At 42.9% G+C, this 26735-nt stretch overlaps 1 protein-coding gene across 6 annotated transcripts in view; it reads right to left on the bottom strand.

Moving 5' to 3' along the window:
• Positions 1–26735, bottom strand: part of ANKS1A (ankyrin repeat and sterile alpha motif domain containing 1A) — a 224096-nt gene that overhangs the window by 95416 nt on the left and 101945 nt on the right. For all 6 annotated transcript variants that reach the window (XM_037519555.2, XM_037519556.2, XM_054698737.1 and 3 more), the window contains one exon: positions 11926–12512. In XM_037519555.2, coding sequence (XP_037375452.1) covers positions 11926–12512 — 587 coding nt within the window. The remainder of the gene's footprint in view (positions 1–11925; positions 12513–26735) is intronic.

The following is a 26735-nucleotide window of genomic DNA, read 5'->3' as shown; positions in this document are numbered from 1 at the left end:
GGACACATTCAGAGGGGAATGGGCAGGACAGAAGCATTGTGAGAACAAGTCATCTGAGGAGAGGTAAAAGGAACCAGGGTAGCTGGCAAGGAAACAAGAAGGTTTGGGGATGGGAGGATATAACTGTAGCTTCAAATAATTGAACAACCGTTAAGCAGGACAGTGTACATGACCAGAAGGTAGAATCAGGATGAGGTGGAAGTCACAGATTTTACCTCGAAATGAGAAGGATTTTCACAATTTCATGCAAGTAACGGTGGACAACAGAGGGGGTGATTTGGGGTTTCCAAGCAAACGCCAGAACACTTTCAGAGGACATACAAGTGGACTTGTTCATATGGCAGTTGGATGACATAGTAACTCAGATTTCTTCCAATTTTTGGATTTAGAATATGTTGGAAATCACCATATCATTATGCAAATCACAAAAGAAAAACCAAACAATCTGGGACAGCATTAAAGGGAAGAAACGTAAAAAGAAAAACCCATATCATACCCCAAGAAGTTCCCTCTCCCATGTAACTTTTTTTTTTTTTTTTTAATAGAGGCATGTTTTTTATTTATTTATTTGTTTGTTTCTTTGTTTATACATGCACTGGGTACAGTCAGAAGCGCGGGAGGGTGAGAGAATTCACCAGAGCCAGAGCAGGGAGCAGAGCAGGCAGAAGAACCAAAGTACACTGCTGAGGGGAGCAGCGGGCGGCAGGAGAGGTCTGCGCGCCATGTGGGACCCTCCTCTGGTGGCCGGGGAGCAGCCGGGGATCGAACCGGCGCCGCAGAGGTCGCCGGCAGCTTCGCAACCCAGCGCTCAACCGCTGCGCCACCGGGGAGGCCCTCTCCCATGTAACTTTTCATTTAAACTTACAGACAAAAAAATTGGGGGAGTTGAGGGGAAAACTAAGAAAGTGCTGTAATAATTTATGTTGAAACAAGAACTGAAAAGTTAGTACCAATGAACACCAAAACAACAATTCAGCTCACTATACTGTAGCTCCAATTGGCTTCTGTCATTTACCACCTTAGGTGATAATTTCCTTAGGTAACCTTAGATAAGTAATTTTAGCTCTCAAATCTTTAGGGTTCTCACCTGAAAAATTGAATCAAACAGTGGGCTAGATCAACTACATAGCTGCTAAAAAAAAAAAAAAGAATCAATAGGGTGTTTGGTCATGGCAATGATTTTTTTTTTTTTATTTGACACTAAAAGCTAAGTCAATGAAAGCAAAAAAACAAGAGGGACTACATCAAACTAAGAAATTTCTGCACAACAAAGGAAACTATCAATAACAAAATGAAAACCCCATGGAATGGGAGAAAATATTTGCAAACCACATATGATAAGGGGTTAACACCCAAAATATACAAAGAACTCAACTCAATAGTGGGGGGAAAAAACCCACAAAACTCCACTTAAGTGGCCAAAAGACCTTAACAGATACTTTTCCAAGGAAGACATATAAATTGATGACAGACGAAAAGATGTCCAACATCACTGAGCACCAGAGAAATTCAAATCAAAACCAAAAGGAGACATCATCCCATATCTGTAAGAATGGCAATCGTCTAAAAGAAAAGGAACAGGGCCTCCCTGGTGGCACGAGGAGTGGAGTGCAGTGCTGTGAAGCTGCCTGCAGCTTCTGCAGCTTGAGTTCGATCCCCAGCCAGGAAGCTACCCACATGGTGCAGCAGACCTCTCCTGTCTCGCCTGCTGCTCCCCTCAGCAGTGTACTTCATTCTATTTGCCTGTTCTGTTTCCCACTCTGTCTCTGGTGAATCCTCTCACCTCCCACACCTCTGGCCTGTACCCCAGTTCTTGTAATCATAAATAAATAAATAAATACATAAATAAATAAATCTTTAAAAAAATAAACAAAAGAAAAGAAACAAGTGTGGTGAGGATGTGGAGGAAAGGGAACCCTTGATCACTGTGGATGGGATATAAACTGGTACAGTCACTATAGAAAACGGTTTGGAAATTCCTCAAGGAATTAAAAATAGGATTACCATATGATCAACAATCCCTCCTCTGGGTATATATCCAAAGGAAACACACACACACACACATATGATTCAGCCTTAACACAGAAGGAAATTCTGTCATTTGCAACATGGCTAAAGCTGGAGGATATTTTGTTAAGTGAAATAAGTCAGATATAGGAAGACAAATACCACATGGTATCACTTATATGTGGAATCTTAATATGAACTCAGAAACAGGAGCTGAAGAGAAGGGCAAATGGGGAGTGGCTGGTAAAAGGATACAAACTTTCAGTTATAAGATGAGTGAGATTTAAGGATCTAGCATGTAACATGGTGACTAGGACACCAAATTCAGAAGTCATTAAAGATTGATAGATCCAACTCCGTAAAATTTTAAAATTTCTGCATGTTAAAATGGGCAGTCTATAGCCATACCATGTACTATGAAGAAAAGGAAATACTGTTAAGTACTTAATTAGAATGGTTTCCAAAAAAAATATTATACATGAGAAAAGCAAGATTCATAGTAGTATGTACAATGTGGCACTGAGGGGTAGAGAGAAGGAAAACGTAAAAAGGATACCTTCTTTCTTACATTTTAAATTTTAGCCATATTCAGGTATTATAACTGAAAAAAGAAAATCCCTAGCAGATTAAAAATTCCATTTCCAGCGCTGGCTTTGCCTAGCTTTCTATATACTGTTAGATATGGAGGTTTTAAAGCAAACATTCCGTCCAATGGCAGAAACAACTCAAGACCTTGGGGTTGGGAAATATTCTCTCTTGAAGTGTACCCCTCTGCTACGACACCCCAAGTTCCATGATGTTCTCTCCTGTCCTATGGGCTGGCAAAGAGGACTCCATCAACTCCCCAAGACAACTTCTCCGGGATCATCTACCTTCCATGTGTGCATTAGGGAAGCCATTTCCCCAGCAGTAACACAGAAGTGCATGCCTGCTGCCGATCAGATACGAGAGCCTCCTGCATGATTTTGTAGGGAGGTTCTGATAAAAAAAACTAGCTCCAAAGTGGAAAAAAAAAACAAAACCTAGAACATTTACATAAACCACACCATTTCAACTGAGTTTATAATAGCTTCCTGGTAGTTTAATCAGGACAGGTAAGAACAGACTGTCAGACAAATTGTCATTTGTAGGCCCCTAGTGAGCATGGGCCATTTTCCACCTGTCCAGACAAATAAACAGGCCGCCTTGAGTTATGAACAGGTGGGCCCTGTGGCGCCAGAGACTGGGTCATTAGCGTGCGTGAACAAGACAGAGCAGGATGCCTGGGAAAGATCTCTTGGCATCTTGGCCTGCCCAGAACCTTCAGGCCACAAGCATGCTTCTTACCCACTGGCTACTCACCTGGTGGCATGAAAAAGGAACACCTATTTGAAATAAAGCAGGAGAAAGGAAAGGAAAGGGAGAGCAGCTGTCCACAAAAACACAGAGCTGAGGTTGGAGTTGGCACAAAACCAGGATCCAGAAAAGAGCTCTGTGTCATTGCTAAGGGTCACGAGATTCCAAAGGAAAGCCCAAATGAGGAGCAGATTAATGAATTGTTCTCCTACAGTCTTAAATAATAAAATGCCTGTCCCTTAACGGTCTGGCCAGGTAATTACTTAGCTACCATTCCGACCACACAGCATATTCCTAAACAAATTAAACTTCTCTGGGGCCTATTCATTTCAAGGAGGGAAAAACACAGAAACATACTTGTCTTATGAGTATATAATGAAGCCAGCTTGTTTTGCTATACTTCACTGGACTCCAGAGATGCCGAGGGATGAAGGATTCAACAGCAGGTCTTCCGAGCAGATTTACTGAGAAGGTGTGAGGACACATCAGAGGCATCAAAACACGTGGAATCTTGACCTGAAACTTACGTAGGCTTGGATGCGCTACCCATCTGTCTGCCAGGCGGTGATGATGACAGTGCCTGGGCATGGCTGACTGAGCTCTATCCCCCATCCACACCTCCTGCCACCCACCCCCAGCTAGACACACCAGATGTAATATAGCTCACCATCAGAAAGAACACAGCACCTACACACACACCCTTCTTCACACATGCATGCTTGTATGCACAAAAGACAATCTACATCAGTGGTCTAAGAAATTCCTCCTACACCCACATCCTTAGTCCATCCAGGCCCACAGACTGCCTGAGGCCACCAGCATCTCACTAATTGGCTGGAGCCTGTTTGGAACCAGTGAGCTTGGCTCCTAAGAGGAAGTACTTAAGATTCATCACGCCATCAGCCTGTAAGATGCCTTTTAAGGTGCCAGCACCATTTCTGTGTTCCAAACACTGATGCTGATACCCACACTCCCTTGCCCCGATTCCCTGAACATCTAGTCACCAACTTCATCACATAGATCTCCTGTTTTCTAGTTTCCTGACTATCTTCCAGTCAAAATAATTTTGAATTTCCTTCCCCTTGCTTTAGAATCCTGGTTTCTAAAATTTTATTTATGCTCCGACCATCTGATGCATCCAGGGACAGTGACCTAGAACACACCCCCCACACACACCAGAACCACCCAATGACCCTCATCCAGGATGACAAGGGCAGTGATCAGGTTCGTAAATTTGTAGCAATTCAGCTTTCATTTTAGTTCCATAGCTGAAAAAGAGTGTGTGTGTCCACACACACGTGTATATACATACATAATATGCTTATCTGCTTGTTTGAAAGTCCCCCAAAGCTGTTTAATGGGAAAAAAATCAGGGGGAGAAACAAGATGAGAAAAGCAGCAGATGGCAATAGTGGCTAAGGAGAAAGGATATTAAAAGTCATGTAATCAGGTATATGTGTAAGACAAAGCAAGTGTAGAATGGAATTTTAAGTCTCCCATACAGGAGAAATTGCAGAAGCAGCAGCTCCGTATCTCTGCTGGAATCCTGCCCTGGCCCACGCCTACATACGTGCTCTTAACCTCCTCACAGAGGGGTCTTCCCCGGCTGCCCAACCTCAACTATGCTCTCTCTGTGTCTCTTCTCAACTTTCTGTTTCTCAATAGCACTCTTACTGCCAACTAGCACACTCTGTATTTTACTCATAGTTTTATTTCTTTTTCCTTTCTGGCTTTCTAGAACATCAATTCTAGGAGGCAGGGAATTCTGTCTGTTTTGTTCACTGCACGTCCCCATGCTTAGGATAAATAGTGCCTGGGACACAGCAGACATTCAAGTTGGATGAATGAGTAGTTATAAAAATATAGCTCATTTTTAAATTACATGAAAATATCTCTACTTCTTTCTGAAACACAATTGCTTAGAATGATCTAAGATAAGCTACTATTCCTTAAATGACATAAAATCACCCAGTCTGTATCCTACTGATGCCATTACTAGAAAAGGGGTGAGAAACCAAACCTGAACCAAAATATATAAAGGATGCCCCAAAATTGTTTTTGTAATTCTCAACATTTGTATGCACTGCAATAAAGATCAAATTCTTATCATATAGTCACGGTCACCCAAGCTTTTGGTTTGGTATTTTTTTTTTAAATGTAGTAAAACAAAAAAGGAGAAAAGGGAAATTCTCTTCATGTTAGCAATTCCAGAAATGCCACTAAGTGCCTACATGGTACTTGGTGGTACTTGTCTTGATGTAGTTAAATGGAACCAGACTGTTTTTGAAAGGTCTGGGGGCAGACTGTGGATGGTGGCGAATGGGTGAAGAGATGAACACCCCAAGTGGGAAAATGCTCTGTAGATTATAAAAATGGGTAAACAGTGGTAAAAATGTTGAGAAGAGAAAATAAAAGTCCTTTCAGTAGACAAGAGTAAGATGGAAAAAGCTACTAGAAAAGCCTCTTCTTGACTTCACAAGTAAATACAAGATGAAAAGAAAGAGATAGGAAAGAACATAGAAGAAAAGGGATGCGCAAAGGGGAAAATAAGAGATAAAGAGAAACAAGATGAGTAAGGAGGAAAAGCAGCACTGAGAAAACATGGAAATGAAGAGAGAAGAGAGAAAAAGGTAGGGCCCCCAGGCTCAGTGGTGAGACATGAAGTGGCAGCAGCCAGGAGGGACCGGCTCAGGCCAGGTCCCAGGGACCCTGCACATTCCAGCAAGCTGTCCAGAGAGAGGCATGATGTCATCAAGAAGTCACCCAGAGAGGCTCAGCCTGCACTGGGGTGGGGTCGAGGTGCCAGTCCTCTCACGGGGCAACCGCAGAGCCAGGACTAACTTTAGCTTATTCAGAACAGCGTGGTATTTCTTCTATGAGCAGCAAGGTCATGGAGAGACACAGACACAGAACTTTGATCTACTAACAAAACAGATTCATCAGATAGAAAGACCAAAACTGTTTTTTCAGGACTGCCTGCAGAATAAAAGTGAGATTACTTTTAAAACAAGGGGGAAAATAATCAATCTTACCAGATCACTTAAAACCTTGGGAAATTTACAGGTTCTGGGAAAAAAGATGTGACTTCTGTGTGTATACCAGAAAGCAACTTAAACAGACACTCTAGGCTCCAACTTGCCGCCTGAGGTAGGAGTGTTACATTCTTAAAGAGGGACAATTTTGCTTAGCCAAAAAGGACTACACAACAGGCCTGTTTGCATAATAAAGAACAATACACAATGCAGAACAGGGTGGGGAAAGTTTAGCCACATGGAAACATGTGGAACCTCAAGCCCAAATCTCTTTATTTCACATCTAAGTTATTTGTGCACACCCAACCCTCAAGGGTTAAAAGCAGCCAAAGCCTCTGTGGAGTTGAACCAATCGGCTTCTCTCTTGATGACATCATGCCTCCAACTGGACAGCTTGCTGGAAAGGGAGAGGTGTTTGGGACCTGGACGGGTGCCCTCCCCCACCACTTCACGTCTCCTCCAGGGATTCAAGAGCCAAGGGTCCCCTCAGCTACCATTTCAGATCAAACCGGGACATTCCCCAAATCCCTGACCAGAAATCATTCTCCATTTGTACAAAATGCATACAAAGCATGTCCCTGCAATTCACCCATTTGCCACTTGTTTAATATTTATGAAAGCTGATTACAAAACACACATTTATCACTTAAGTCTTTAGCCAAGTTTTAAATGACTCAAACGTTTATGCTAAGCAGACAAGCAGCTTTCTGTGGCTTTCTTTCTCAGAAGCTTCAATCCCATTCAAAGGCAGGTACGTCAGAGACTCAGCTGACCCCACAGACTTTTTATACATTTAAACTGCAATCTGACCAGAAAGCTATTTTTGTTCTTCTTACGAGGTACTTATTTCAGATGTTAATTGCTGGTGTGTGTGTACCCGTGGGTGCCTCATAGAGTGCGGGGACAGAGGATGAAAACACATCTTGGAGATTCTGATTTAGGAGCACAGCGGAAATGCTGTCCACACTGCCAATGGTGGAAAGGAGAACAGGTTTCTTCCCTGTAGTGGAAGTGGGAAAGGCTTCAAGTTAAATGATGAATGTCTCCTGCTTCCTAGTGCCCTGAATATCGACGCCTCTAGTTCATCTGCAGATGAAGATTAATTTATAATTTCCATGCAACAGCCATGTTTACTGCTCCAGTGCACAGTCATCTCTGCTGGCTTAGTGTTGATAGAAACTGAAAAATAGAAGCTAAAAAATGTCTGTATCACTTAGTCCCCAACAGGGAGAGGAACAAGGGAGAGAGGCACAGGCAGGCGCCCAAGCTGGAAGGGCCACTGGGAGGAACTGTCACCAGAATCCGGAAAGAACAGCTAATTGGGAGACGGTGGTACTAATAAAGCCCGTGAAAGTCCATCTCCTCAGCACACAGGCAGGTAGAAAGAGCAGGGAAGGTACCCGAAGGCAGACAGAACATGCCCGGCACAGGCTCAAGTGCAGCAAAGTTTCAACAACAAAGTAATAACTAACCTTATGAGACAGGCATATAACAAAATCTAAGGCTTTTAGAAGGAAGATCTGAATCCAGATCTTACTGATGTCACTGTAAGATGCCACAACATGCAGCAATTAGGTAAGAAAAGGAAACTATAAATTGGTAAATATAGTAAGACCTCAAATTTGGCTAGAAATCAAATGTTAACAGAGATTAACTGTGTGTAGAGAGATGGAGGTGATTTTTCCTTTTCTTATCTATACATTTTGAAGGTTATATTTATGTACAGTTTCTCAGTTTAATCTATATTGTGCATCAGGGACCATTAAGAAAACAAATAGTACTTTGACTTGAGAGCACAGAAAATAGCTACTGAAACCTGGATTTAGATATGTTCTTAGGCTGAGCGCTTTAAAAAGCAAACTCTATCACCTCTTTGTTACCAAAAATAGAACAGAAAACAGGGAGAATTTAAGTGTTACTAGTAGATACGATCTCAGAGGTTTAACCAACTAAGCTAAGTTTCAGCAGTCCTCCTGTCTGCGGTAATCAACAAGGGCCCCATTCACCGTCTGTGAGGAGCAGATGACTCCCAAATCTATCAGCTCCATGTGCTCCCCAGCAACATAACATCATCCCAACCAACCAGCCGATCAGTAGCCACTGCTGGCCATGATTAGAAGAATGCATTTGAATTATAAACAGTAGAGAGGGCTGTGGATTTCTTTGCAACGTCTCCTCTCAGGGAGTAAGGCAGAAAGGCTCATTAATTTCTCAGAGAACAATGGGGGGCACCAACCCTTCTTTCCCAGGCAAGCATCTCTTCCTTCTTTGGGGTGGGGCAGAGTTGCACAGGAGGTCACGGGTGGAGGGGCTTAAATACCACTGCTTCCCAGTTACTCCGCCACCACCAGGCCACCCCCCAAAAGCTCTACCTTTCTTGAGGTGTGAGGCACTCCAGGTTTCAGCTCCTTTTCTCCTACTCTCCAGGCACATTAATATTAATATTTACCATCTATAGAACCTTATCCATATTAGGAACTGTGCGAGGTACTTAAACATGTGTCTGGCTGGAAAAACAACACTGAAACACAGATGGGACTGCCCGTTTCACGAGTGAGGTTATAACAACACTGAGGCTTCCTGAGGTCACCCATGCTTCAAAGTAGAGGAGATGGTGGAGTTGAGGCTCAATGTTGGATCTGCTGACTCCAGAGTCTGAGAGCATTAGCCCTATCTACTATCCCGTGCTGCCTCAGGCACAACTAGCTCTGTGCGGAGATCACAGCTACCTGGGCCTCCAGGACCCTCCTCTCCCTCCCAGGCCCCACAGGGACCAGCTGAGCTGGACCCAAGATCCTTCAGAGCAGCCTTCCCTACCTCCTGGGGATTTAATGACGACAATATAAATATCATCAGGCATAAGATAAGGGAAAGCAGGCACTGGTCACAAGCAGGGTGGGGCAGCCATTAACTAATGTCCTGCTCTAGAAAAGTCTGCCAAGCCCTGGGTTTAGGGCCAAGGTCTGGGAAACACTTCTGAAGTTTCTCCTTAGATAGAGATGTCTACAAAAACTGAGTATAATGACTCAGAAGCAATGTTGAAGGGCCATACATGTTTACTATACAAGTAAAGCCCCATCTCTGATTTCTTTCCAATAAAATCTCAGTTGCCTTTAGGTTTTTCAAATTTAAAGTGGAACAGCGCTTCTAGGTGTTCAGCCACACTGTAGCCCTGGATGCCAGCCCTCAAACAGCCCCTGGGTTCACTGTACCCAATACAATCTCTACCTGCAAGGGAAATAGCATAAGAACCTCCTGTCATTGAGAGGTCAAGCAACAACCAGTTCTTTGGAACGCAAACAGTCAAACCTCAACTAAGCCAGGCTGTGCCCTGGTGATTTCACACTTCTCCTCCATGGAACTGTGTGAGGTACTTAAACATACGTTTAACGAAATGGTGGAATCCATAAGACTCCCTGACAACGATGCCTGTTAACGGGGCATTAATATCCTGTGCAGAACAGTCTACCCTGACCCCTGGGTGGAGGGTATGCTCAGGAGATGAGCCATAAAGACGAGCTACCTCCTTAGAGAGGTAAAGCTATCTTTCAGCACATTTGAGTATTTGAGATACTGCCTTGATACCAAGTCAAATACTCTTCAGTCTCACGTTCAAGACACTCCAACTGGGCCTCCCTGGTGGCGCAGCAGTTGAACGCTGGGTTGCAAAGCTGCCCACGGCCTCTGCAGCGCCAGTTCAATCCCCAGCTGCTCTCTGGCCACAGGAGGAGGGTCCCACATGGCGCACAGACGTCTCCTGCCGCCCGCTGCTCCCCTCAGCAGTGTACCTTGGTCCTTCTGCCTGCTCTGCTCCCTGCTCTGGCTCTGGTGAATTCTCTCACCCTCCTGCGCTTCTGTACCCAGTGCTTGTATAAATAAATAAATAAAAATAAATCTTAAAATAAATAAATTAAGAAAAAAAAAAAGACGCGCCGACTATCTGGTCCCACTCTCACTACTACCTTTATTTCTTCTTGGCTATGCAAACTGCACAAAATGACATAAACATTCCCAACTCCAAGCCCTCAACATGCTGTTCTCTCCACTTTCAATGCCCCTTCTACATCACACTAGTTTCAATCTGGCTCTAATGATGAGAACGCTTGGTGCATGAGTTTCACGTCAAATTCCACTCCTCTGTGATCTTTCTGGAAACCCTCGCTACCCTCTCCTACCTCCACCTACCCCATTCCCACTGATGCTTTTTTCTGTTGACTGCTCTAGTCATTCAGAGAACACTACACTTCTCATCTTAAATGGCCTTACCCTTTAACTAACTGACTGCAAGTTAGTAAAGCTCTGTTTTGGAAAACAAAGGCAGAGCTCACCTTCCTACAAATACACATATTCTTGTGTGCAAGCTCTTCAGAGTCAGGTGCCCTCACCGACAGCGATTTTCCTCAAGAGGCCTGGCATCTAGCACAGGCCCACAAGTTTCAGTTTACTCAACAGTGAAAACCTGCTCTTGCACAGGAGTCCTCTGTCCCTGACTAAACAAAGTCCTAAACCTCATCCTAGCTGGAGATAAGAGTGCTAAAGGAATTGCCCCCGCCCTGTTCCCACACTGGAAATGGGATTAGCTCTGGTTTATATAACGCTGCAGCTGCAGTCTACCAGGGGCGTAGGGCATCCAGTCCACAGATTGTTCAAATGCACACGCCAGCTGCACTGTTCCCTCCTCTTGGAGAGCTAAATTCATCTCTTGAAAATGTTCCTGGGAGATAGACCCCCGTCCACTTCAAAGGCAGCTTTCTCCCAGCAAGAAGCTTTGAGGGGAGCACTTCAGCATTCCCCGGGTGCTTACCAATCCTCGAGAAACACATTCTTCTGACTAGTAAGACATGTCACAGGTCACTGAAAAATATTCGGGTAAATATTTCCAACTACTCTATAACAATGGTTATGAAAGAAACCTGGGCCTCGGACTCCACATGTTTTCTCAGCACCGATCGGATCTCTCTTTGTTTCCTGACCCACCTAACCCTCCACCTCACCAAGCCGGGAATCTGGGGTGGGTAGGATGCTTCTGCTGGGAGAGGCATCTGGTCATCAGAGGAACGCAGAAAGAATAATCAGGAGCAAGGAACAGAAAAACTCCCTCCTAGCCCCTTTCAGTGGCTTCTCCCAAAGCCCCTCCACCTTCTGGCTAAGCCTGCATCTTCACACTTCCCCCTGAAGGCTCGTGGCAAGGACGCCAGGCTCTTCTTAACCATCTCCAACATGAGCATGACTCTCTCAATGGAACCGATGGGATCCAAATATTTTCAAGCAGCATGTCATTTCTAGGAATTGCCTTTCCCTCAGTACTACACGGTGGGGCCTCCACCCTTCAGTTTAACTGTGACTGGACCTGTCCTCTGCTATCCAGACAGTGAGGTCCCCTGCCTGGCAACTTGGGACTTGAATCCCCTCACAGTTACAGAAACACCCTGTTCACAGCGTGAAGGAACCAGGGCAGCTCCGGCCCACATCCTGGTCCCAGGAGTCGGCACGCAGGGGAGCTGTGGGGGGCTGCGGCCAGCCCAGCTCCTGTGACGTCAGGAGGCCTTACCTCATCCCACTCTGAGGCGAAGGAGGGAGATTTCTCTAGCCTCTTCTTCCCGATGCTGCAGTTGGACAAGGACTCGCTCCGGCTCCCCATCGTAGCGTCCTCCGTGGGTGAGCAGGTCAGGAGATCAGAGTCAGACTTGGACAAGCTGCGGCTGAGTTTGAGTTCAGCTTTGGGTTTGTTGGTGGGAGGGGCTCGGCTTCTGGCCCCGCTCCGCTCTCCTTCCTCGGCACCACCAGGATGTGCAGATGCTGTGTGAGTCAAAGTTTCGGGGTGCGACTGGCTGTTGGTGGGGGGCAGGCCTGCTGGGTAGTCTACTCTCGTACTCTGGTCCAGGACACTGGGCAGGGAGGCTCCAGTAGTATGCAGACCCGGTTCCTCCAGCTGCATGCTGGCCTCGTGGCAGGCGCCCTGCCCAGCAGACCCTTCTGGATGGCTCTGGCCAGTGGCAGAGAGCAACTGGAAAGGGTCCTGCCCCACTTCACACACCGGGGAGGAGCCGTGGAGGAGACCTGAGAACTGCTCTGGGACCTGCCCGTCCTGCCCCTCCGCAGAGTCCTGGCTCCGGCTGCTGCTGTTCCGCCTGTGGTCTTGGAGTGGACGGAGAGACAGAGAAATAAAAAATTAAACGTGGCAAAATCAACAAAGTTCCAATGCAGTGAGCATTCCGCAGGGCAGAGGAATTCAAACACGGAGGCAAGGAGAGAGAAGCTGATGGGCTGGGGGAGAGGGCAGAGGGAGACAAGAAGAGAGAGGAAGGAAGAAAACAGTTTAGTATTGTTCTTAATGTTCAATTTGGACCCAAAGTCAGAGCATTTATGAAATTCCAAACACTGGTCTGATTAATGTTATCTGGCAGCATTCCCTGTTGTTAGATTTCTGTTAACATTAATGAGGATACCTTGCTATATAAGGTGAGAAGAAGTGCTAGCTATATCCTACAGAAAAGACTCAAGAGGAGAGAGTGAGTGAAAGCGAAGTAAAAGTGAGAGAGAAAGCGGTGCACGCCAGCTAGCAAGCATGAGCAAGCGAGACTCACTCCTGGAACATCTGATACATTTCCATAAAGGCCAAAGTGTTATTTAGAGCCACCCGCCCTCCCTTCCTCTGGCAAGCAGCAACAGAGGGGAAAAAAAGAAACGGAGGTCATGATCCACAACCTGCAACTTCTGGAATTCCTTAACTGAAATTGCAAAACAAAACAAAACAAAAAAAAACCCGGCAGAGGATTAACTGCTGCTTCCTTCCTCAGAGGGGGGCTATTCAGAGTTCCACACCTCATCCTTCCTTCCTCTGGGAGCACAGACTTTTTTGGGGGGGAGGGGGGATGCACTTCTCTGCTTCCAAAGCCTCCCAGCTGCTCTTATTTGTTTAAGTTTAACCTTAGTTGATCCACTGAAAACAAAATGGTCTTAATTTGTCAAGGCCAAGAGACATTTACAGTTCTCTTAAGACTTCCGAACATCCCAGTAATCTGACACGACGAGCTCATGAGGCCAACTACTATTGTATCCTCACCCAAGATATCAAATACCTCTGCCCTGAAGTAGCATAAATAACTGAGTAAATCAGAGTCCCACATCAGCATCACACTGGGACACCCCAGGGGCTTGCCCTGCATGAACTCAGACCCATTAGAGATTTCAACCCACATCATGGGGTAGATAACAACTCTGTGTCCAGTACTTGCTCACATTCCACAGCTAACATTCAACTTACTGTCTCTATAAGTGGAATCTATGGCACACACAGCAATAACTCCCTACCCTGCCAAAGCTCCCAAGAACTGTTCGTGAGAGCAGAGAATCTTAGAACCGAAGACTCAAATTCAACTCCTTTTTGTAGAAGAGCAATCTAAGGCCCTCAGACCTTTAGTGGTTTGTCCAAGGTGGTAGGGGCAAAGTCTTTAACTCAGGCTTCTGAATACCTGGCTCTGGTCCTGGCTGAGCCTCTTTCTAGCTGTGTGGCCTTGTCAGTGATCTCATCTTGCTGGACTCCAGTATCTAAAATAAGCGAGTTGGGCTGCATGGGCCTTAAAATTCCCTTTTATGTTATGATAGTAACGAGACTCCATCTCCACCATACTGTGACAGTAAACTGCCCTTCCCACTCCCGATGTGCGCCCTGCCTGGGTGCCTCTCCTAGGACCATCTGCGCAGCCCCCTCTAGACACCTTCATCAGCTTGCCTATAGCCACAAGGTCCCTTCCTAAAGTTTGGTTAACAACTGAACAGGTAGTTAGGTAAGGAGAGGTGCATTTTAAAAACACAACGCACGATGTCAGTGTCCCACAACACTGGTTTTTTTCCAAGACAGCCTTTAGGGAAATCCCAAACAAACAACTAGTCTTAAGCAAGCATGGCCCTCTGAGATCTCAGCAGGGCATGGCTCCATTCACCCCACCTCTCAAGAAGAGTGGTTCATTCTCCAGTGTCTGTTCAGTTTTTGGCAAGTCTGTCAGTGTTGCAGAGGGGGCAGCCAATTAGCTCCACTTTATGGTTCTGATTACTTGTCCACAGGAGCCCAGACATAAGAACTTTGGTATCTGTCTCCTCTACATTAACTGCTTCAGGATTTTCATAACCCTAACTCACAAATTCTAGAACTGAAAGGTAAGGTCCAGAGCACTGAACAAGCACTGAACAACTTGGATCATTTCTCCAGGTAAGGAGAAAATTCTGTGTATGTCAGAGTTACATACAGCTTAGCTCAGGCCCCAGGAAACCCTGACTTCAGGGCAGTGAATAGCAGTGAATACCACATATGACAACTGGCAGCCTAAACAAAGCTGCCCTGGGGCACTGCATGTGCAGACACAGAGTTGATGACACACACAACCATCTAATGGTGGTTTAGGCCAGTAGCACTCCCCAGCACAGACTGATGGGGACAGTCAACCAGGTTGTAAAATATGCCACCTTTAGGACTGTAGCTAATGACCAACTTCCTAAAGATCCTGGACCAAGGTGTAATGTCCCTCTAATTAAGTATGATTACAAAAAGGATTTTTGTAAGAGAAGCACAGGTTTCTATTTCTCTACATTAGTTTCTAGCTTCTTATTTGACAATCGGGGGTGGGAAATGAGTGGTGAGTTCAACAATAAAAGAAAAACACCATAGTCCAGAATTGGGAGCCAGCCTGGCTCATGCAGCCTGGGTGGACCTCAGAAGCAGGCTACAGAGAATGTTCTGAATGCTGCTGTGGGAGCTGACAATGAAGGCCCTGTCAAACAGCCACCCATTCATGCCAGCCATCAATGAAGAAAGAGAGACAGATGCCAAGAACGCAATACCAGACAGATGCCAGGGGGAAGGAAGTGGGCAGAAAGAAGGAATGGAAACTTATGGAAGAAGGAAATATGTGAGGAAGAATTATTTCTGAGGGTCATAATCACATTACAGAAACCAAAACCCACCAATATTTTATGGAATATAAGAAATCATAGAAAGGGACTCTTAAAATTACACAACTTATCCTGGCATGCCTAAGAAAGACACTCTGGTTTTTTAAAAGCATGCCAAGCTCTAACAACCTTAATAAGTTGGTGCTTTCTTTTTCCCATAAAAAAACTATACCTGTGGTTAAGCTAGATGGGCTGGCAAACCAACGGATGGGAACAGATCTACTCAACGGTCCCTTACTTCCACTTCCATAAAGTCAGGATAATATTAGGTCTCTTAGGAATGAGGTGTTAACAATATAATGTAATAATCCAGAGCCAGAACTTGAGCAAATTACTTAACTTCGCTGTGTGCAGTACTTCCATCTATAATTTTGGGATGATCTTAATAGTTATTTATTTCATAGGGTTGTTGTGAGAATTAAATTATATGTTTTCAGAACCATGCCTGACACATGCCAGATCTCGACAGAGGTAAACAATTGTTATTATTCTTTGCACAGGATCCATTACAACATACTCTGCTTGCAGATGAGAGCAACTACTCCTCTGTTCCTCACAGGTTGGTAACAAAGATCAAAGACAACGTACACCACAAGCACAAACATGCATTGCCTTCACCATCCTTACAACTCTCAAAAGCAGAAGGAACAGACAGAAGGTAATATGGTGAGAGGGCTGAGGTGGGAGATGGGAGAGGTCCAAGACCTGTCCTGTACCCACCATCCCATTGATTGCATGAACAAAAGGTCTCTCTTTTGGGGACACCCAGAAAATATAAAGAGGAAGATACCAAGTCTGTGCAATGGGCTTGCTAGCTATTGGGAGAGACAAGCATAACAGGAATAACTATAATCTAAGCAAACATTAATAGATACTTTAAGTATTAACCAGATGCACAGAGAAATGATGCACAGAAATAAAAGTGTGATTACTCTGAACCAAGCTGTTTCTCAGAAGAGGTAGCTTTGGAGTGGGCATTGAAAGAGAAGTAAGACCCTAGCAGGTATAAAGAGAAGAGGAAATGATCAGAAAAAGCAGAGACACGAATCTCACACCCAGGGACTCCTGACTCATGGAAGAGAACTCTCAGGCCCGAGGCCTTCCTTCAGATGGGAATTGTGTTACCAGAGCAGAACTACAGAGGTTTCCAACACCTCTCCTCACAACCTGCCCTTCTAAGAGAGAAACAAGGAGAAACAGGACACAGAGAGGGCTGTTTCCTATTCTTCCCATACATCAAGGCCAGCTGCTCTACGGAATAGGACACACCAGCATGCTAATTCCCAGTCCCTTCAACTTTCAATCTTTATTCATTCTGGGTGCTCATTTTCCTTTTACCTTGTGAGCTGTTGAAGCAAGGGGTCTTCTGGGCTGCATTTTAATTACTATGATGATCCATGGGGATCTCAAGGACTTTTGAATAATAGCAATTTAACATTTACACATTTTCAGTCATCCATGCCCATTTAAATTGGTGTTGAAGAACATGAGAAGTTGCTAAGGCAAATCAATTCTTAGACCCAAGAAGGCTGGGTAACCCCATTTTCCCAGGCTGTTCTGCTTCTTTTGATCTGCTAAGATCGGGAACCTCTAATGGACCTCCCTGGTGGCCTAGGAGTTAAGTCTCAATGCTATCACCACCACAGCCTGAGTTCAATCCTCGTCTAGGGAGCTAACCCACATGGCGCAGCAGACCTCTCCTGTCCAGCCTGCTGCTCCCCTCAGGAGTATATTTCAGTAGATCCACCTGTTCTGCTCCCCACTCTGTCTCTGGTGAATCCTCTCACCCCCTGCACCTCTGTCCCAAACCCCAATTCTTTTACGCAAAAATAAGTAATATCTGGTGAATCCTCTCATCCCTACCCCCTGCCCCACACCTCTGGCCTATCCCCAGTACTTCTATGTAAAACACCAAAAACAAATAATAAAAAAAAAAATAGACTGGGAACCTCTAATTGCCTAGTCACAGCGGTGAGGCAGAAACCATATGTGTCCAAGAGAACACCTGAGGATATGACTGCTTCTGGAAAGGCACCATGCTTTCCCCAAAAGGAAGGCACTGACTAGATTATACAGACATTTGCTGGAGCTAGTGATCTGGTAAGACAAAAAGATCAAGAGCCCATTCCGGCCAATGGCCACCAAAGAAGTAACACAAGATTGGATTGGGATTCAAGAGGCCCAAGTTATATAGTCTTTGTGTGAATTTTCCTTTCTGAATATCTTTAAAATAACTAGTAGGGATGCACTCTCTAGGACTTTAAAATTTAGTATGGTTTGGATCTGTGATTGGATGATCTAAGTTCCCTTCCAGTTCTTTGACATTAAGAACATGAATAGCAGCAGTGTTTTGAATGAAACTGTTTAACCTCATGATTAAAGGGGCCTTGGATTCAGTCAGACTAAGACATCAGGCCCAGCTCTAACACCTAACTCTTCTTCATCTACTAAACAGGGATAAAAATAGCCCCTACTCAGAAGATCTGTCTTGAGATATTCAATGACCTAATCACTGTAAATGAACTGAGCACATAGCTGGCCATAAGAGGCATTCGGTAAGTGGTAGCTGTTATCATTATCATCATTTTCCATTCACAATCATTTCCAAACTGCTCTTCATGCTAACAGTGCACAGAGAAGCTGATTTTCTTTCTCCCCACTCTACAAGGAGACTGGCTTCTTCTAAGTGGTCTGGTAAATGAGGCAGAATAAAATTCAAATGCCAGGAAGTCTTGCAAGTTTGGTTTGGGGTGACATGTAGTGGCACAGTGCAGACTCTTCAGGTCAGGAACCATCTCGGCCTGCAACAGCAGCCATGGTCTTAGGACTCAGGACTGTTCTACCTTGATTTGGTCCTGATTACATCTCTCCCAGTTCCTTAAAGTCCTCCTAAAGAGGCTGTTCACTGCCTGTTATTAGATCTCTGGACTTTCAAACTCTATTCAATATACCAGCTCTGCCTGGATCAGTTTCCAAGCCACCATGATATTCAACTGTGCTTAATTTAATAGCACACTTGCCATCTCTGTTTCCCTTGATCTTCTTCCAGTTCCAACACTGGGTATTCACAACCATTTGCTTTCTCCTCTCCAGTTGCTGGAATGTTCACCCCTGTTGAATACTCCAGAAAAAAACTAACTTGATTCCTCTACCATCTTATTTATTCAGTTGGCTTCTGACTGCTATAATGCGTTAGGTACTGGTTATTCTGTGCCAGATGCTGTGCTAAGTCTTTTTAATATTCACAACAACCAAGAGGTAAGAATTTGTATACTTACTTTACATGTACAAAATGAGGTTTAACAAGATTAGATAACTTTATCAAGGTCATCAGTCAATAAATGGTAGAGCAAGAATCTAAAAGCAAGGCTGACTACCAGTCCAGTCATTCTTCCATTTATTTCTTGAAAACTATGCTATCGCTGTAAGATTGATTCCTTGTCTCTCCCCCTCTTTTCAGACCATCATCTTTCTCACAGTGCTTACACTCTTGAAGGATAGTCCTACCAATCTCCTGATAATACTCAGATCAGGAAAATCTTCCAAAATTACTCAGCACCATGTCAAAATTCTGGGACAATTTATTCCCCTCCAAACTGCCCCAGAGAAGTAACTAAATCCTAAATCCATTTAGGATTTACCAGCAGCCTTCTAATTGCCTGATTTTTTCTCTAGTCTTCATCCTTCAAGCTCTTCCTTAGCATTTCACACTGTTTACTGTTTGTCCCCAATACCTGCTTCCCGTTCTTCCTCAGTTAAGGGTTTTTTTTTGATTAGCTCACAGTCACCTAGAATAAAGCGTTCTTTACCCATCTTCTGGTAGGCAGGTGTAGCCTACCACATGGGTAATGTCACCAAATGGGTTACACATGACCATATGGGTTATTAGTGAGAATGGTACGGGCAACTTTTGAGAATTGTCTTTAAAGTGCTCTTCTCCTTTCTTCCTTCCTGAGCTGGCAGCTTGAATAGTCATCTTGAACTCAGAAGGAAACAAGGTTCTTGGCCATCATGGACTGCCCCTCTGGCCCTGGACTCCTTACTTCTGGACTTCTATCTTGTTTATATCAGTTATTTTGGGCTTTCTGTTGCTTTTAAGACACTGCAAATTATCCTGGTTATCTTCATGTATTTCTTTCCCCTCAAATGTAGGCCCTCAAATGTGGGCCCTATTCTTGCCCTCTTCAATGTCTCCAGTCTTTCCCTCAGCAACTGGTTATCTTTCATGTTAACATCACCTCGCCCTGGATGACACATGAATTTATATATTTTTTTAAGATTTATTTATTTATGCACACAAGAGCTGGGGTACAGGCCAGAGATGCAGGGGGTGAGAGAATACACCAGAGACACAGTGGGGAACAGAACAGGCAGACTGAGTGAAATACACTGCTGAGGGTAGCAGTGGGCGAGATAGGAGAGATCTGTTGCACCATGTGGGTTGCTCCCTGGCCGGTCGGGATCAAACTCATGCTGCAGAGGCTGTGGATTGCTTCATAGTGTGGTGCTTAACCCCTTGCGCCACCAGGGAGGCCATGAATCTGTATTTCTAGCATTTATCTCTCTTCAACATCAGACCCCCATTTCCAAGTGTTTTTGGAGTATCTTCACCTGGATGTTCTCCTGTGAGGCTTGAAACGCCTCACACTTAATATACTCAAAATATAAATGTAACATTTTCCCTCAAATATGTCTCTTTCTCAATCCTCAATTTCTCTTAGTTGCACAATATTTTCCCTATTAACAAGACTCAAAACCTCAGAGCCACACTCAATACTCTCTCCTCTCATTCTTACACACTTGGTTTTAAATTACCCTCCTAACACTCTGCCATCCATACACTCCTTCCTATTACTTCTACTCTTCCACTAGTTTGGGCTCTAATTTAAGAAATTCCTTGAAGTCTCTTGACTTTAGAATATCCCTGCCTCCAGTCTCTCCCAGCTACAATGTAAGAATATGCACTTAAAGCATATATCTATCTTATCACCTCATTCAAAAAGCTTCAACAACACTGCACTGTCTTTGGGCTAAAGACTGACCTCTGAGATCCAATGTTCTTTGACCAGTTCTTTTACCAGCCAAACTGTATTACTTAACCATTCTCCAAACATGCTCTTTATCATTGCTCATCATCTTACTGTTGTTTATGCCACTCCCTCTGCCTGGAATGCCCTATCTTACTTCTTTCTCTTATATATCATGTAGAATTCTGTTTGGGGGTTCAGCTTAAATGCCACTTCTTTTTTGGGGAGGTTTGTGCTTTTTATTTTTATTATTATTTCATGCCACTTCTTTCATAAAACCATCCCTGCTCTCTTACACTGACATAATTTATCCCTCTTTTGACCTCCAAAATTTACTTTCATACCACTTTCTATGGTATATTAATATATTCTGCTCTTTTATGATTATTTTAAAATTATTTTTTACTTTTTTATTATTTTATATTATATACATTTTGCATTATTTTTCATTTTTGTACAATGCATACATTTTCATCTTGATTATAGTCCCGTGAAATTCCTACCACCCATTCACCCATGAACCATCACCATGGTTCCTTGTGCTCTTCCTACCCTTGTTTTGATCCTATTCCCTTCTCCTCCCCTGCAGAATGTCTCTGGTTTATAGTTGCCTGTTGATGATTTTGATTTTCACTTTATAAAGTTACTTTTTTTTTCCTCCTGATCCCTTAATTTGGATCCTCTACATTCCTCCTATAAGTGAGACCATCTGATATTTTTCTTTTTCTTTCTGGCTTATTTCACTGAGCATAATCCTTTCCAGCTCCATCCATGTTGCTGCAAATGGCATGAGTTTATTATTTTTTTTGATTGCTGAGTAATAGTCCATTGTGTATATGTACCACATCTTCTTGATCCAGTCATCTATTTTTGGGCATCTGGGTTGTTTCCAAAACTTACCTATTGTAAATAGTGCTACAATAAACATAGGGATGTAGGTATCCTTTTGAATTAATGTTTTTCTGTCCTTTAGGTAGATCCCTAGGAGTGGAATTGCTGGATCATATGGAAGCTCCATTTTTAGCAGACTGAGGAACCTCCAAACAGCTTTCCATAGTGGTTGGACCAGTTTGCACTCCCACCAGCAGTGCAGGAGAGTTCCTTTTTCTCTACAACCTAGCCAACATTTGTTGTTGCTAGTTTTTTTAATATGTGCCATTCTCACTGGTGTAGATGGTATCTCATCATGGTTTTGATTTGCATTTCCCTGATTACAAGTGATGGTGAACATTTTTTCATATGCCTGTTGGCCATTTGCATTTCCTCTTTGGAGAAGTTTCTTTTTAGCTCTTCTGTCCATTTTTTGACTGGGTTATTTACTTTGTTTTTGTTGTATCTCATCAGCTCTTTGTAGATCAAATCTATTGCTTTGTTGCAAATGCTGACACATTTGTTGGAAGAAAATACAGATATTAGACAAGTTCAAGCCTTGTGAACTATATAATGGAAAGAAAAGTGAACATTTCCAACTCAGAAATATAAATTGGTAAAAGCAAGATACTAATACAGTAGGGCTTTTGGTGGCTACCTCCTCTAACACAAGAAGAGAAAGAGGAAGCAGCTAGATAAGGCTTAATGGATAAACTGTCTCATTTATACTTTTTTGCTTTTGGGAAACACCCAAAACCTACTCCTTGGACTCTACCACTACCATGAATAGCTAGCCTGGATATCCAGATGGTGGAGTGAACGTGGGTACCTATTTAATCTTCTTCCTGAAGTCTCATTAACATAAGAGTAAAAATGGGGCTATAGATAGAAGCACACTTGAGAAAATTCAATCCCAAGCTGGCAAAGGGAAAAGCCAAGACTTATATACACAACAGAATTCCCCAATGCTCAGGATTTGGCAGCACCCTGGATGCAGGGGTAGAAGGAGAAGCTAAAATACTGTTTTCTTCCCTTCAAAAGGATTAAGGCTTCATATTCATGTACAAACTTCACACAGACCTAAATGCATTGCTCTCAGGAATACTGACTTAATTGCATCTAAAAAAGTTCAGGAGTATAGCTGTGTGCCAAAGAGGTCCCATGCATCACTATCTTCAGATAATCATTCATCACTGTCCTAAATTAGCTAAGTAACCACTTCACCTGGACCTAAACACTATTAGTGGATGCTGTGGAAAAGCACCAAATAGAACAATGATTTTTAGAGCTCCTGGCCCTATTCCCATGTGCTATTGAATCTGGAAAGGTTCGGCTGTTTCTGAGCAGTGTGTCCAGAATGTCTACTGGGCAAAGAGTTAAACATGACAAAGAGAAATAAAGGACTGTTACATGAAACAGGAAGTACTGTTCTCAGTTATCCTAGCCCTATAATGAATTGAGAAGATTTTTTCAACATTTGAAACTATTTAAATAACAGAGGAATACCTGGTTGGATAAAACTATCATAAGACTGGGCCTAGTGCCTCGTTGGGGGGAAGTTTTCTAATTCCTGGATCTATTATAGTTTTCTGCCTCTGTTAGCTTTTGTCATTTCTACTGACACAGATGGCATTTCTGGGTGGGAAAATTCTTCACTGTGAAATGTCCTGCATAGTGCAAGATGCTTAGCATTCCTAGGCAGTAAGCACTAAATGCCAGTAGAAGTTCTACCTCACCCAGTCATTATGATGGACCAATAACTTTCCCAGACAGTTCAACTGAGGAGGATGGTGGCACTTCTAACAAACCATATAAAATTTATACCTGTATGTTCTCACATTATTACTATTTAAAATTTTTGAATTTGTGATTTTATATAGTCTTTATATACTTCTTACATGTTGTTTCTCTTGTTCACAGTGGTCAAGCAATCTTTAAAAAAAAGTTTTCATTGCAATGAACAAGTCTATTGTTTTTTGTTTGTTTTCACTTTATTATTTCTGCTTTTACTTTTTTTCCTTTCTGGATTTATTATCCAAGGTGTAAGTGCATACCATGAAGTATATGTCATATATTATCTACTTTTATCTTCATTAATTCCCCTCAACTACTTTCTTTTGGTTAAATTTAGGGTTTTTTTGTTTGTTAACAAATGAGTTTAAGGACCTAAACTTTCCTCTGCATACCACTTTCACCGAATGTTATAGGTACCTATATGAAGTGTTTCCACCACCATTAATTTCTAAGCAGAAAAAAGAAAGAAAAGACTAGCAACTCATGACTAATTATATAATAATCAATAAGATGATTGACTTCATTAAATCAGGCAAATGCCAATTTTAAGACTCTTTATTGCTTATTATGGTGAAAAATATTTATTTAAAAGAAATATTTCATGTTATGAAGATATAGGGGAAATAATGTGCTCATTCACCAATAAGGGAGGGCAATTTAGCTCCACCAATTAGCTCTAGACATGCACCTGCACTCTGACATGTTCATTCTACTTTCTATTATTGTCCTTTAGAGAAATACTCCTCTATGCATGTAAGAATATGTATGTGGAATTCCACAGTAGCAAAATTTCTAACAGAGAAATACTGGAATCAAGCTAAACATTCAATAATTGGAAAATGGAAAAAAATAGTTTAAAAAAGGGTAAGGTAAATTTTAGAAACAAGACAAATTGTACCCATGATCTATAGACACGGTAAATTAAAAAAAAAGTTTGTAAAATATGATCTGATTTTAGGTTAAAAACAAACAAAACCCATCTACCACACTTTCTAACTGTGGTTACCTCTGGCAATTGTTAGTAGCAGAGAAAGAGAACCTGAGCATTTTATATGAATTGATGTCTGTCTTGTGTGAATTTTTTTTCAATACGTTAATACGAATGCTATTTTAAAATGTAATTTTAAAAAATTTTCTATCACACCCCTTACATTGTAGTTCCTTGAATTACAGTAAGGAGAGACTGAAAGCACTGGCAGTCTCATTAACATGGCCTTTTGAAAACTGATGAATTCATAAAAGCTGCTGAAGATAATCACAATGGAAAAGCAGAAAAGATTTTATATGTATTAAACCAGGACATCACTGCTTATTTGCCTCACTTTTGCCAACCCTAGCAGGCAATCTTTCCAGTCTACTGAGAAACTAGCAGCATCCATTTTCAGTTTAATGTCTCAACTCCTTTGTCTAAAAGCTCTTTGAGAGATCCAAGAAGTTAGCCTGGAGGCAGGCACACCCACAAGCTGTGGTTCAATTAAATCTGCTTCCCGCACCACCCACTCCTAACAGAGCAATACCACAGAGCTGGAAGAGTCCAAAGGAAAGCAAGACTAGATGTGAGGTCTGAAGTCTTTTTTGTCAATTCTCTCTGGAACCTGGAGAGCTCTTGACCTGGGGATAGAAGATTCCTATCCAGGGCACTTGGCATTCAGAGGCTGCCCGTTTATCAAGTTTGCCTGATTTTTTTCCCTTTTCTTCCTCCTAAAGGTTGAGTTCAGCTATCCTGTAGTGGTTCCAGATCAAACCTTTGAAAGAGAGAATTGGAATCTCTCTCCTCCATGATGCTAGAGTCTTCCCTCACCAAGAGCACTTTCAGAATGTTGAATTAATTAAGTGCTTGTTCTTTTACAAGAGACTACGGTGATGGTTCATGGGTGTCTTGGTGGTAGGAATTTTGTGGGAACTACATTGAGAAGAGAAAGGAAACTGTACAAAAATGAATGATGATGTAAAATATAGAGAGAAATTAAAAAATAAATTTTAAAAAATAAGTGCTTGCTTTTAAGGGTTAATTTCAATATGATTTGTTATTAAACCACGAAAGAATGCTCTACTCCACTCTCTCTCTAAATGTTTTAATTAAAAATCTGGGCCTCCCCGGTGGCGCAGCGGTTGAGCGCTGGGTTGAGAAGCTGCCCGCGGCTTCTGCGGCGCCAGTTCGATCCCTGGCTGCTCCCCGGCCACCAGAGGAGGGTCCCACATGGCGCGCAGACCTCTCCTGCCGCCCGCTGCTCCCCTCAGCAGTGTACTTCGGTCCTTCTGCCTGCTCTGCTCCCCGCTCTGGCTCTGGTGAATTCTCTCACCCTCCCGTGCTTCTGACTGTACCCAGTGCATGTATAAACAAAAAACAAACAAACAAATAAATAAATAAATAAAACATGCCTCTATTAAAAAAAAAAAAAAAATCTACTAATGTGACTGGAAGACTCAATACAGTCAAGATATCAAATCTACCCAAACTACTATTTACATTCAACACAATCCCAATAAAAATCCCAGCAGGACTTCTCATAGAAATCAACAAATTGATTCTAAATTTTTGTACAGAAAGTGAAAGGAAAATGAATATGTAAAACAAATCTGAAAGAGAGGACCAAAGTGGCAAAGGCAATTAAGTGGAAAAAGGGTAGTCTTTTCAACAAATGGTGCTAAACAAACATCCATTAAAAAAAAAAACAACACTCCACTGATACCTCACACCATATATAAAATTCAAAATGGACCACAGACCTAAATGTATATCTAAAACGATAAAATTTCGGGCCTCCCCGGTGGCAAAGTGGTTGAGCACTGGGTTGCGAAGCTGCCCACAGCCTCTGCAGCTCCGGGTGAGGGTCCCACATGGTGCGCAGACCTCTCCTGCTGCCTGCTGCTCCCCTCAGCAGTGTATTTCGTCAGTCTGCCTGCTCTGCTCCCCCCTCTGGCTCTGGTGAATTCTCTCACCCTCCCGCGCTTCTGACTGTATCCAGTGCTTGTATAAATAAATAAATAAATTATTTTTAAAAATAAATAAATAAAATGATAAAATTTCTAGAGGAAAATGGAAATCTTAATATTTACAAAAGGATACAATGAACTTCATCAAAATGAAGAACCGCTGGGATGGTTAAAGTAGGTTAAAGGGTAAATTATATGGCAATGGATAGAAATGGACTTTAAGTGGCAAACTAAATAAATGTTGATTTATAACAAAACTGAAACTTAAAAATGCTATCATGCAATGTTCAATTTAAAAAATCATTAAAAAATTAAGAAACTTGACTCTTCAAGAGACACTGCTAAGGGATTAATAAGAAAAATCTCAGATTAAGAAAACCATGTGCCTGATAAAGAACTTATATCCAAAACATATAAAGAATGCTCACAACTTAAGAAAATAATTCAGTTTTTTTATTTTTTTTTATTTATTTTTTTTTTTTTTTTTGTTTTTTTTTTGTTTATACATGCACTGGGTACAGTCAGAAGCGCGGGAGGGTGAGAGAATTCACCAGAGCCAGAGCGGGGAGCAGAGCAGGCAGAAGGACCGAAGTACACTGCTGAGGGGAGCAGCGGGCGGCAGGAGAGGTCTGCGCACCATGTGGGACCCTCATCCATGTGGGACCCTCATCCGGTGGCCGGGGAGCAGCCGGGGATCGAGGGGATCGAACCGGCGCCTCAGAGGCTGCGGGCAGCTTCGCAACCCAGCGCTCAACTGCTGCGCCACCGGGGAGGCCCAATT

This window comes from Talpa occidentalis, unplaced genomic scaffold, assembly GCF_014898055.3.
Source record: "Talpa occidentalis isolate TD23 unplaced genomic scaffold, MPIMG_talOcc4v2.1 talOcc4.2, whole genome shotgun sequence".
Taxonomy (NCBI): Eukaryota; Metazoa; Chordata; class Mammalia; order Eulipotyphla; family Talpidae; genus Talpa; species Talpa occidentalis.
Note: the sequence above shows the minus strand (reverse complement) of the source record. Positions and strands in the feature narration are given on the sequence as shown.